Consider the following 12,917-nt stretch of genomic DNA (forward strand, 5'->3'; position numbering starts at 1 on the left):
AAAGCAGGGTTGGACAAGAAGGATGTCCCAATACGCGTGCAAATGGGATCTTAGAATTGAGAAGCAGCACGACTGACAAAAATTAACTGTTTGCACGAGCAAAAGCTGGTGAATACCTTATGAGAGGATAGTTAGTCGTGCGCACAGGTGATATAAGCTCCCGTTTACTTGCGCAAAACAACCGTGTGTAGAGGAAATGCAAATGGTGCGATTGGTTCTCTTAGAAATAACCTAGACAAAAAGCGATGCTTGTGTACCCACAATCCCAATGCTTTCATTATCACACACGGTATGATTTTTACCTGCTTTCTTTTGCTTATAGTTATTTTTGTTTATATAGTTTAATTATGATTCTTTACAATAACTTTGCATTAATATGAGATTAACTTATGTGTAGTTAACTGCTGATCTGGGACCTTTAGCCAGGACAGATTTCTGTGTATATTTTAGATAAATGACAATAGATCTTTTTAAATGTAAATTAAAAAAGCACAAAAGTTTTGTTGAATAAAAAGTGCATGTATGCATCTTTATTTTGCTTGCTTTGACACATTTTAAATCCGTGGCTAAGAAATAATTATTTCTTTTTGGTGAGGTCAGAGATAAATTTGGTAAATCCTAAATTTTGAGCCCTAAAAAACTCATATGAAATAATAAAACTAATTGCAATGCGACACAACCCATTTGCTCATGCACAGTGAGCAAGCTCGTACACAACACACATGAAAGGTAAATTAAATGAGGGGGCATGTGAACAACACAACATCTAAATCAAGTAATTTTAGCTTGTCAAAGTCACATTTATTTATATAAAATATATTTCCAAACAACAAAATTGTGGCAAGTGAAAATGGCAAGTGGCTAGTAATGTTGGAAATCTACTAGCCACAGTGGCTGGTGATCAAAAAAGTTAATGTCAAGCCCTGGCTATAACTATCATTATAATACAGTAAAAGTTTATTGCGTTTTTAAAGATACATGGTTATAAATAATTATAAACTTACATTATATTTATTAATTATTAAAATAATATAATTATAATTATTATAATTATATTTTGTTATATTTCGGTTATAATTCATTATAAGGACGATCTTCAGAGAAATTGTTATCAAAACTTCAAGTGTCTTAGGTTTGAAATGACATAAATGTGTTTGAATTTAAGAAGATTTTTTATTATAAAAAATAAAAAAACTACACTGTAATTGGACTGTGTTTTTGAGATTGTTTTATTCGTGTGTAATTGATGTGACTTACGGCATGCTGGCAGAGAGCTGCTGCACCACAGAGCAGTCGTAGAAGGTGAAGCCGGCCAGTGCTACAGTGACCGTCCCGAAGCGCAGAGACAGCATGACAGACACTGAATCTGTTTACAAGAGAATACAGGGTCAAAACGCTAAGCGGACATTACGGAAATGGAATGTCACGTCACTTAAAACTTTAATAGTTAACCCACCACCCACAGCTTATTTCAACAGTCATGTAACATCATTAACATTTGGACTCCGAGAGAGAGAGTAATGGTGTGGAAAACCAGCAGGAGGAGGTCAGTGAAACCGGATATTACAGCATTACAGAAGCAGTGTTTCTGCAGGTTTCATCAAGTCAAATTTAAGACTTTTAAGACCCTTTTAAGACCATTAAGAATAAAAATTTAGACTTCTACAGGGTTAAGCACCAAGGATTTCTTTTCTAATGGCCTGGTATTTTCATAAGGAATCATATGGAATAGGGAATTTAATGGAAAATATGCTTTAAAATTGTGAAGTGTATCTCTTTGCAATAAAAAACTTAGCTATAAAAAATAAGAAGCGGTTCATTGCACTGTGGCAACCCCTGATAAGTAAGGAACTACACCAAAAGAAAATGAATGAATGAATGAATGATAAATAAGGTTTTATTGACATGTATTGTTGAATAAATTGATTGGATAAATGTTGGCCTGATTGATTAGCTGTACTTAGACAAAGCAAAATCAAGACCTGTTTAAAATAATTTAAGACCTACAACACGATATTTCAGTGAATTTAAGACTTTTTAAGACCTAAAATTTAGTTTTTAAGACCCAGCAGATACCCTAAGTCTACAGTCTTGCAGAGTCTCTGTTCTCTCAAAAATACACTCAATTATATTATTCTAATATATTTACATTAAATTAGTTTTCTAATATCATAATATTTGGTATTGTGACATTTAAGACAAAATTATTAGTGCTTTTAAAAGGTTTTTTACAAATATTTTCCAAGAGATGTTAAACAGAGCAAGGACGTTTTTCACAGTATAATATTTTTCTTATGTAGAAAAGCTTATTTCTTTTAGTACTGTGGGAATAAAAAAATATTATTATACATATGCTTCTATGTTTGTCGTTGTTGTCAATTGCGGGAAAAATGACCGATGAAAAGTTTATGATAAACCGCTGTGAGTTTCACTCAACTGCAGGTGCAGATTTGCCCTCGGAGTCAGATTTTGATACAAACCTGAGAGTTGAGCAGATAACTTTATGACAAACACAGAACATAACATAAAGACAGACTGTGGCGGCGAGTTGAGGGCGCACCTCTCCCCGTGCTTGGGTGAAGGCTGTCAGATCAGTGTATGTGTGTGTGTGTGTGTGGCTATGAATATTCTGATCAAACTAAATACAATCTTACAACAACAACACATGGCAAGCAATGCGTTGATAATAACAATCATATTAGATTACTAACAAACCAACTAGTTGTATAGCATGTGTGCACTGCTGCTATGTTTACACGTGTAATAATTTTTTTCCGAGGTGATTTAAACCAAAATACACAATGGCACTCAATTAAACACATCTACAATGATAAGGAACATGGTTACTACTAATAATAATAAACGCACAGCAATACCCGTAAAGAAAGGACAGACTTTGAAGAAATAAACAATGTCAGAAGCGATCTATTATAGTGCACAGGACAAGTCTGAACAAGTTCCACCCACGCATGCGTGAGGCAGGCAGTTATGTACAATTACATAATTAATCGGCTTAAAGATATCAGCCCAATTTAGACATCGGATCATAGCGATAATCTTAAAAATAGCATTTATCGGCCGATAACGATATGGCTGCCGATTGTCATGCATCCCTAGTTTGTATTATATTTTATTATTTGCATGTTTTTTTAAGAACAGTGACTGTATAATGATTTCAAAAGCACTTGGGGATAAGAAATGTAACCGTTTGTAACTTTAATAATGATTGATTTTATTGAATTGATTGCATCTTTATTATTTAATTACTGTACCTAAATACTGTTAGACTTGGAAACGGATAAAACACTGTTTATTTCAATTGTATATTTTTCTTTAGTGCATTTATAGATTGTTTATAAGATTTTATGCAGATGCACTCCTACTGCAGAATCATGCCAAATCAATCTAATATGACCAACTCTTTCCGAATACACATATTCAAGTCATCTGGTGGAATTGTATTCATATCGCAGAATAACATACGATATATATTGCAGAATACCAAAATATCGCAATGTTAGATTCTTTCCAATAGCATGCAGCTCTAGTGTGTGTGTGTGTGTAATTTTACTCTATTAAGGTGGTTTACAAGGACATGTGTTATATTCTTGTAATCCAAAACACCTAAAAATCATACTTATCTGGGTCTTTTGATAATCAAATTTTGCCACAGGTTTCATGTGATGGTTGGGTTTAGGGGTAGGGGTGAGGTATAGCCATATAATAAGTGTTTTTTACTGCTTTACGCTTATGGAAAGTCCATAAACTACATATACAAGTATTTGTGTGTGTGTGTTGTGTTACCGTTTCCCTGTGGTAGAGGCTGAAGTCTGTGGGCCTCAGGAGTGTCACAGGTGACTGTTGTGCCCTGGACTAAAGCAGCTGTTTCAGCGTCTTCAAAAAAACAGGAATACCTGTCACCCTCTGACAGACTGGGCAAACCCGGGACATCCACAGTAATCTATAAACAAACACACAGACAGACATGTCAGTCTCACGATCACTCTCCTGCATTACAAAAACAGTCTTATTTTGATTAGATTTACAGCTTTGTTAATTTTAGTAGGAAAGCAGGCCCTGGGGAATAGCTCAATGAGAATTACAGTGATTGGGGGAAAAGCTTTTAGGCATCAGAAACATCAAGCTGATGTGTGAATTATCCCATTAGGGATTGCAGTGACAGCGTCGGCTAGCTTTGAGACTAATTAGAGACTAACTGTAGCTTGCTAACCATATGCTAACTGACAACACAAAGAAACGAAATGTTTGATTCCATCATTTGCAGCTTTGGATGCCTTTTGTGTCACATTCTGTCATGATTAAAAATGTTTCAATATTTTATACATCAACCAACATCAACCATACATTTATGTTCAGTACTCAGCATAAATGAATTTAAAAAGACCCCAAAAAGAGTAATGTAATGAGTGTATTTATATAGCGCATTTATTGTGTATGGTCACACACCCAAAGCACTTCACAATCATAAGGGGACTCTCTCCAGACCACCACCAGTGTGCAGCATCCACTTGGATGATGCAACAGCAGCCACAAGACAACAGCACCAGTGCGCTCACCACACACCAGCTATTGTGGCAGTGGACAGAGAGTGAAAGAGCCATTTCGGTGCATGGGGATGATTAGGAGGTCATAATCGTAAGGGCCGATTGAGGGACTTTGGCCAGGACACCGGGGTTACAACCCTACTCTTATGAGAAGTGCTATGGGATTTTTAATGACCACAGAGAGTCAGGACCTCGGTTTAACATCTCAACTAAAGACGGAGTTGGAAACTACACCTAAATGAATGTGTTAGGGAAACATATTTATTATTAACATATTTATAATTAAAATATTAAATTAAATATCTTAATTAAAAGGAAAAAATTGAGAGAAACCTAAAATAATAGAACATTTTGTAGTTTTTGTTGTTAATGCTGCAATGCCTCATTTGATTTTAAATGTATATTAGCTTTTTATTCCTAATGTTGTTTGGTGACCAACTTTTTATTTTAATTAATATAAATATGTATAATTTAATAAAATACACTGATTTAAACATCTTCCAGATAAAAAAATATATATAATAAATTGTGTTTTTTTTCTTTTTTTTGTTAATAAGATTTTTAAAGGGTAATTTCACCACAAAATCATATTCAAACATCATTTATTGCAGATTTATGATTTCTTTTTGGTTTTTGAAGAATATCGATAACCAAACACTTTTAGTTCCCACAACATAAGAGAGTAAATGATTATTCATCATAATCAGCAGAATATTAAGCAGTGCAGTAGGTAGTGCTGTCGCCTCACAGCAAGAAGGTTGCTGGTTCGAGCCTTGGCTGGGTCAGTTGGCGTTTCTGTGTGGAGTTTGCATGTTCTCCCCGTGTTCGCATTGGTTTCCTCCAGGTGCTCCGGTTTCCCCCACAGTCCAAAGACATGCAGTACAAGTGAATTGGGCTAAATTATCTGTTGTGTATAAGTGTAAATGAGTGTGTATGGATGTTTCTCAGAGATGGGTTTCAGCTGGAAGGGCATCTGCTGCGTCAAACATATGCTGGATAAGTTGGTGGTTCATTCCGCTGTGGCTACCCCAGATTAATAAAGAGACTAAGCCGAAAAGAAAATTAATTAATTATTTATACATTTATATTTAAGTTACAAAATATTTCTATTTTAAACAATGCTGCTTTTGATTTAATGAAGTTAACTTCTGTTTAATCTATAATATTTTGCTTTAAATAAACTATTCAAAATAACTGTTTTCTATTTTAACATATTAAATATGTACATCAAGTTCAAAGCATAATTTTCCACCACATTACTCCAGTCTTCAGTGTCATGTGATCTCTCAGAAATCATTATAATATGCTGAGGTGACGCTCACTTCATGCTAAATTATTATTGGAGATAAATTATTAATGATGGTTATTCTCATAGTCATTCAGAATAGATTTGCAGCTAAGTATTTACATTAAAAATTGATGAATCAGAAACAAAATATACATCTAAACAGTTGAAGTTGTATTTACTATATTACTGTATCTCCTAGAAAAAATATTTCTGGCCCATGTAAAAAAAAAGATTAACAACTGTTTAAAACATCAATAATAATAATAGTTTAAAATCATCATATTAAGTGCTTTGTTAACAATTTACTTGAAGGGATGTTTATAAGGGGTGTCATTAAACCTTTATAATCATGACATGGCACATGTCATGAATGTGAATAAGATTTTATGCATGTTTTTAACAACAGTCATTAAGTGCTCACACTGTAAAAAAATCTGTAAAATGTATGGTAAAAAAACGGCAGCTGTGAAAAATACGGTACAAACCGCAAACATAATTTCTCTTATTTTACAGTATACTACCATATTTCATTAATTTATAGATGTAATATGTCTGTATTTTGAATTACCAACATCTAAATAACTTTTGTTACACATATAGAAACATCAAAACAGCAATATGCAGTTGGTGATGAGAAACTTACATAATAAACCAATGCTCATCACAAACAACTTTTCCCACAACAGAAAAGATTATCAGTGTATAGAGGGTGCTCAGTCTCATTCACACAGCTATTAAACACCAGTATGGTAACACACATAAAATTAAAGTCATGAAATAAACATTGTTTATCAACATTAGATGTAATATAAATCTCTAATGTACATAACTGATGGGGAAACAACTAAAAAGAACCATATTATTAACAACAAAAAGCATAAAAAATGATGGGGCATGCAGGGAATTCTGGGAAAGTCAGTTTACGGTTATTTGCCGAATATATTAAGGAAACAAACTGTTAACCAGGTTATGGATATTTACTGTAGCATTCTTACAGTTTTTTTACCGTTGAAATCACAGCCATTTTTTAAATGAAAAGATGGCCTTTTTGGTTATGACAAAGTGACATTAAACAAATACATCACAACTTCTTTTTTGTCTTTCTCATGACAACTTACTTTCTCAAACAAATTACCAAGACAACAAAACTTGTCATTTTATTCATGAAGCCTTTTTAAATATGTCATGAATTTTTTAACAATGTCATTAATATAGTTTTTTTTTAATCTCAACTACAGTTTCCCTTCGGGGGGAACTCCAGCACTATAAGTGGATTTGATGTTAAAATCCACGTATGGGAGGTTCGGTTCAGAAGCTACTCGTCTGAAAGAGTATTGAACGGGCCAATTAAGAATGAATTGGCAGCGCAAGCCTGCGCAGGTGTTCGGCATATGCAATCAACTGAGTATATAAGCACGCCTGGCGCCAGCAGACGCTATCCTTTTTCGCTTCAGAGCCTTTTCTGATCGAGCTTATGAGGGTTCCTCCTGCTGATCTACAGCCTTTTCGAGAGAACGATTGCATCCCGGTCCAGAGCGAGTCCACGCAGCGGCAGACGGTCGAGCTGGGTTTCTCCCTTGCCTGGCGTCCCTTTGGGTCCGGTCCTCCAAAAGCGGTGCGTATTGTTGCAAATCCTAAAAGAGCAACACAGTCGTGCAGCACGTCCTTTTCAGGATGGCGCTCCGACTGTGCGTTTCTGATTGCGGGGGTTTCCTGGCTCCGGATGATGGACACGATCACTGCATTACATGTTTGGGGGTCCAGCATGTTAATGTGGTGCTCGGGGGCGGTTTATGTCGTCACTGCGATGCCATGACCGTTGCGCAGTTGAGATCGCGGTTAGCTTTCGTAAGAGAGCGAGCCACCCCAGTTGCCTCCTGCTCTGCAGCGGGCGCTCGGGCAGATCTGAGGGCTTCAGCGAGAGACAATCATCCGCCGCCCAAGGTCTCGCGGACCTCTCGCTCCTCCAAGCGCTCCATCCAAGCTTCGGGTACTGGGAGGGATCCGTCTAATCAGATGGTAGCTCTCACGCTCGCTGACACCGGAGATCAGATGTCCTCCGCGGCATCGGAGGGTGGGCTTTCATTGTCCGACGATGATCCGGACCCGCTCGCCCCCTCTGGGCAAGCGAGCGCCGTCAAACGGATTCTGAAACGGACATGTTGGCCGTGCTTTCTCGGGCTGCTTCGGCCGTCGGGTTGGAGATGGTTCATCCCCCAGCCCCGCGGCCGGACCGACTAGATGGGTGTTACGTAGAGGATCAGAAGGTGAAGCCTTCGAAGCCTCTCATCCCCTTCTTCCCGGAAGTGCACAGTAGACTCACGCAGTCCTGGAGGGCACCTTTCTCTGCCCGCGCTGCGTCCGCCTCCGCCCTCACCACCCTGGATGGTGGAGCTGCCAGGGGGTATGAGGCGATCCCGCAGGTGGAGCGCGCCATTGCGGTCAATCTTTGTCCGCGTGGCGCCCCCGCTTTGCGTGGTCCGCCCCGTCTCCCGTCCAAAGCCTGTAAGTTTTCTGCCTCCCTCGGAGCTAGAGCTTACAAGGCTGCGGGCCAGGCAGCTTCCGCCTTGCATGCGATGGCCACCTACCAGCGCTACCAAGCGCAGGGCGAGCTGCACGAGGGTGGGTCTAACCCAGGCTTGTTACACGAGCTGCGTACGGCGACCGAATATGCTCTCCGGACCACTAAGTCCGCCGCCTGCGCACTGGGGAGGACGATGTCCACACTTGTGGTCCAGGAACGCCACCTCTGGCTAAACCTGGCAGATATGCGCGATGTCGACAAAGTTCGCTTTCTTGACGCGCCCATATCCCAGGCTGGCCTGTTCGGCGACACCGTCGGTGAATTCACCCAGGAGTTCAAGGCGGTGAAGGAGCAGTCGGATGCGATGGGCAAAGTCATCTATCGGCGGGGCCGTAAGCCCGCTCCATCCCCGGCCGAGCCATCCACCTCCGCTGCTCCTCGCCGAGGGCGCCCGCCAACGGCCGTTGCCCCGCCCGAGCACGCCGAAAGCCGGTAGCCCCTCCTGCCCAGGGCGCCGCTAAGTCCGGTAAACGGACCGCGAAGCGTCCCTGAGACAGGCCATCCGGAGAAGAGGAGTCTTCCCTTCTCCGGTCTCCCTTCTCCCAGCCCCCAAGCCCCCTCTCAGGAGTCAGGGTGCGGAGCCAGAGCGAAACGCTCTCCTCCAGCTCTTCTGTGGGACCCTCGCGCTCCCCGGATCAGCACACCCGCTCCTCGCTGCCCCTCCGCGGGTACGTCAACGATTGCTGCGATGACGTCATTAGCGAGGGCTCTGCCTGCCTGGTTAGCGCGGGCCAGCCCCTCACGGTGGCTCATACGCACGATCAGACTCGGCTACGAACTACAGTTCTCCAAACGGCCTCCCAGGTTCACGGGCGTGTATTTCACCAGGGTCAATCCCCTGTCCGCCCCTGTCTTGCGAGAGGAGATTGCTGCCCTCCTGGCGAAGGGTGCAATCGAGCCGGTACCTCCAGCCGAGATGGAGAGCGGGTTTTACAGCCCGTACTTCATCGTACCCAAAAAGAGCGGTGGGTCACGGCCAATCCTAGATCTGCGCGTTTTGAACCGCTGCCTTCACAAGCTGTCATTCAGAATGCTTACGCAGAGGCGCATCCTCCGATGCGTTCGTCCTCAGGATTGGTTTGCAGCCATAGACCTGAAGGACGCGTATTTTCATGTCTCCATTCTTCCACGCCACCGTCAGTTCTGCGGTTTGTGTTCGAAGGTCGAGCATGGCAGTACAAGGTCCTCCCCTTCGGGCTCTCTCTGTCTCCGCGGGTCTTCACCAAACTCGCGGAGGGTGCCCTAGCGCCTCTGCGGCTTGCGGGCATCCGCGTACTCAATTATCTCGACGACTGGCTGATTTTAGCCCACTCTCGGGAGCAATTGACTGCGCACAGAGACGAGGTGCTCCGGCATCTCCGCCTACTGAGGTTGCAGGTCAACTGGGAAAAGAGCAAACTCGCCCCGGTGCAGAGGATCTCTTTTCTCGGGATGGAGCTGGACTCGGTCACCATGGTAGCGCGCCTCTCCGGAGAGCGCGCTCGCCTGCTGCTGAACTGTCTGAGGGAGCTCGACAGCAAGTTAGTGGTCCCACTGAAATATTTCAGAGGCTCCTGGGGCATATAGCTTCCGCTGCGGCTGTCACGCCGCTCGGATTGCTCCATATGAGACCACTTCAGCACTGGCTTCAAGATCGAGTTCCGAGACGCGCATGGCATGCGGGCACACACCGAGTCTCTGTTACTGCGCTGTGTCGCCGCACCCTCAGCCCCTGGAACGACCCCTCGTTCCTGCAGGCCGGTGTGCCTCTGGGACAGGCGTCCAGTCATGTTGTTGTTTCGACAGATGCTTCCAGCACAGGCTGGGGGGCCCTGTGTCGCGGGCATGCAGCTGCGGGCCTGTGGGTAGGTGCCCAGCTGCATTGGCACATCAATCGCCTAGAGCTGTTGGCAGTGTTCCTTGCTCTCCGCCGTTTTTTTCCGGCGCTGGAGCAGCAACACGTGCTGGTCAGGACGGACAGTACGGCGGCGGCGTATATCAACCGCATGGGGGGTATGCGCTCTCGCCGCATGTCTCAGCTCGCCCGCCGTCTGCTCCTCTGGAGTCACCCGCGGCTGAAGTCGCTGCGCGCCATTCACATCCCAGGTATGCTCAACCGTGCAGCCGATGTGCTCTCACGGCAGCAGATTCACTCTGAAGAATGGAGACTCCACCCTGAGTCTGTCCAGCTGATATGGGCGCGATTCGGGGAGGCCCAGATCGATCTGTTTGCTTCCCCCGAGAACGCTCATTGCCAGTCATTTTATTCCCTGACCGAGGGCTCTCTCGGCACGGATGCACTGGCCCACAGCTGGCCTCGGGGCATACGCAAGTATGCGTTTCCCCCAGTGAGCCTGATCGCGCAGTTAATGTGCAAGGTCAGGGAGGACGAGGAGCAGGTTTTGTTAGTTGCGCCCCTCTGGCCCAACCGGACCTGGATATCAGAGCTCTCCCTCCTCGCGACGGCCCTCCCTTGGCAGATCCCTTTGAGAGAGGACCTACTTTCTCAGGGACAAGGCACCGTCTGGCACCCTCGTCCCGATCTCTGGAACCTCCACGTGTGGTCCATAGACACGAGGAAGACTTAGGTAACCTGCCGCCAGCGGTGGTTGATACCATCACTCAGGCTAGAGCCCCCTCTACGAGGCGCGCCTACGCCCTGAAGTGGAGTCTATTCACTGAGTGGTGTGTCTCTCGCAGAGAAGACCCCCGATCTTGCCAGATCAGTGTTGTGCTCTCTTTCCTTCAAGAGAAGCTGGACAGTAGGCTGTCGCCCTCCACTCTAAAGGTTTACGTTGCTGCCATCTCCGCTCTCCATGACGCGGTGGCTGGCGGCACCGTGGGAAATCATAACCTCATCATCCGGTTCCTCAGAGGCGCTAGGCGAATTAATCCAACTCGCCCCCCTCTCGCGCCCTCTTGGGATCTCGCCCTAGTTCTCACGAGCCTGCGATTTGATCCCTTCGAGCCACTCGATACAGTATCTTTAAGATTTCTGTCCCTGAAGACAGCTTTGCTGGTCGCGTTGGCCTCCATCAAGAGGGTCGGGGACCTGGAGGCATTTTCGGTCAGTGACTCGTGCCTGGAATTCGGGCCGGGATTTTCTCACGTTATCCTGAGACCCTGCCCGGGTTATGTGCCCAAAGTTCCTACCACTCCCTTTAGAGATCAGGTGGTAACCCTGCAAGCGCTGCCCCCGGAGGAGGCAGACCCAGCCCTGTCCTTACTTTGTCCAGTTCGCGCTCTGCGCATTTATGTGGACCGTACTCAGAACTTTAGATCTTCTGAGCAGCTCTTTGTCTGTTATGGCGGACGGCAGCAGGGAAGTGCCGTGTCTAAACAACGTTTATCCCACTGGATTGTGGAGGCTATTTCATGTGCTTATTTGAGCAGAGCGTTGCATCCTCTTGGGCGTGTGCGCGTGGCGCTTCTTTAACAGACATTTGTAGAGCTGCGGGCTGGGCGACACCCAACACATTTGCAAGATTTATAATCTGCGAGTGGAGCCGGTTTCCACAAGGGTGTTAGGTTACCTTTGGTGATTGAGGAAACAACTCGGTAGGTGTTGTACACGCTTGCGGTGCCTTTTTTCCCTAACACGGAGAGATGTGCACCCTCCTGTCTGTCAGTAAAGTTCCCCATTCGGTGAGCCCTGCAGATTCCTCCGAGGCCCCCAGCACTGACTCAGCGGAGGAGTCACTTGCTGGCCCATTACGTAGTAGGTCTGCCCGCTGGTCAGCCCGCGTTTTGGGTATAGGTGCCTGCTATGGCCGATCCCCGCTGGTGATCCCCATATGCTTTTCCGCCACGGTTAAGTTCCCCCCCTGGGCGGACCCGTGCTTTCCCTATCTGATAACCACCTTTATGCGCACTCCCCCTTTTCAGGGTTAGTCCATATGTAATTCCGTTTGTTCCCCCTATTGGGTGCGGATGGTCTCCACAGCGTCCTCCCTACTGGGATGGCACGCTTCCCAACGTACTGTCGTATTTCCTAGAATTATCTAGACGCTAGCGACTCCCAAAAAATATACCTATTCCGTAAAACTTCTTTTGAAGTGGGATAAGTTAGGGCCAAGGGCACGTTGGAGGACCACGCCTCTCATGATCTGGGTGTGTCACGCTTGCCTGACCGCTCTCTCATGGTGGGTGTTGGTAAGGTGCAGTCATTATGGCGCTTTCAATGGGCTCCCATATGTGGATTTTAACATCAAATCCACTTATAGTGCTGGAGTTCCCCCCGAAGGGGAACGTTCGAGGTTACTAAAGTAACCCTTCGTTCCCCGAGGAGGGGAACGGAAGCACTATACTCCGTCGCCATAATGACTGTCCCTTAGCTGTTAAAAGTCTCTTCAGCTTTAAAAGGATAGCGTCTGCTGGCGCCAGGCGTGCTTATATACTCAGTTGATTGCATATGCCGCACACCTGCGCAGGCTTGCGCTGCCAATTCATTCTTAATTGGCCCGTTCAATACTCTTTCAGACGAGTAGCTTGTGAACCGAAC

At 44.6% G+C, this 12,917-nt stretch overlaps 1 protein-coding gene across 6 annotated transcripts in view; it reads right to left on the reverse strand.

Annotated features, from left to right (window-relative positions):
- plxnb1a (plexin b1a) overlaps positions 1–12,917 on the reverse strand; it is a 199,131-nt gene that overhangs the window by 64,838 nt on the left and 121,376 nt on the right. For all 6 annotated transcript variants that reach the window (XM_087306601.1, XM_087306600.1, XM_087306598.1 and 3 more), the window contains exons 8-9: positions 3,805–3,961; positions 1,258–1,366 (exon numbers count right to left, since the gene is read on the reverse strand). In XM_087306601.1, coding sequence (XP_087162727.1) covers positions 1,258–1,366; positions 3,805–3,961 — 266 coding nt within the window. The remainder of the gene's footprint in view (positions 1–1,257; positions 1,367–3,804; positions 3,962–12,917) is intronic.

This window comes from Danio rerio, chromosome 23, assembly GCF_052040795.2.
Source record: "Danio rerio strain M-AB ecotype USA chromosome 23, GRCz13ab, whole genome shotgun sequence".
NCBI classification, from domain to species: Eukaryota; Metazoa; Chordata; class Actinopteri; order Cypriniformes; family Danionidae; genus Danio; species Danio rerio.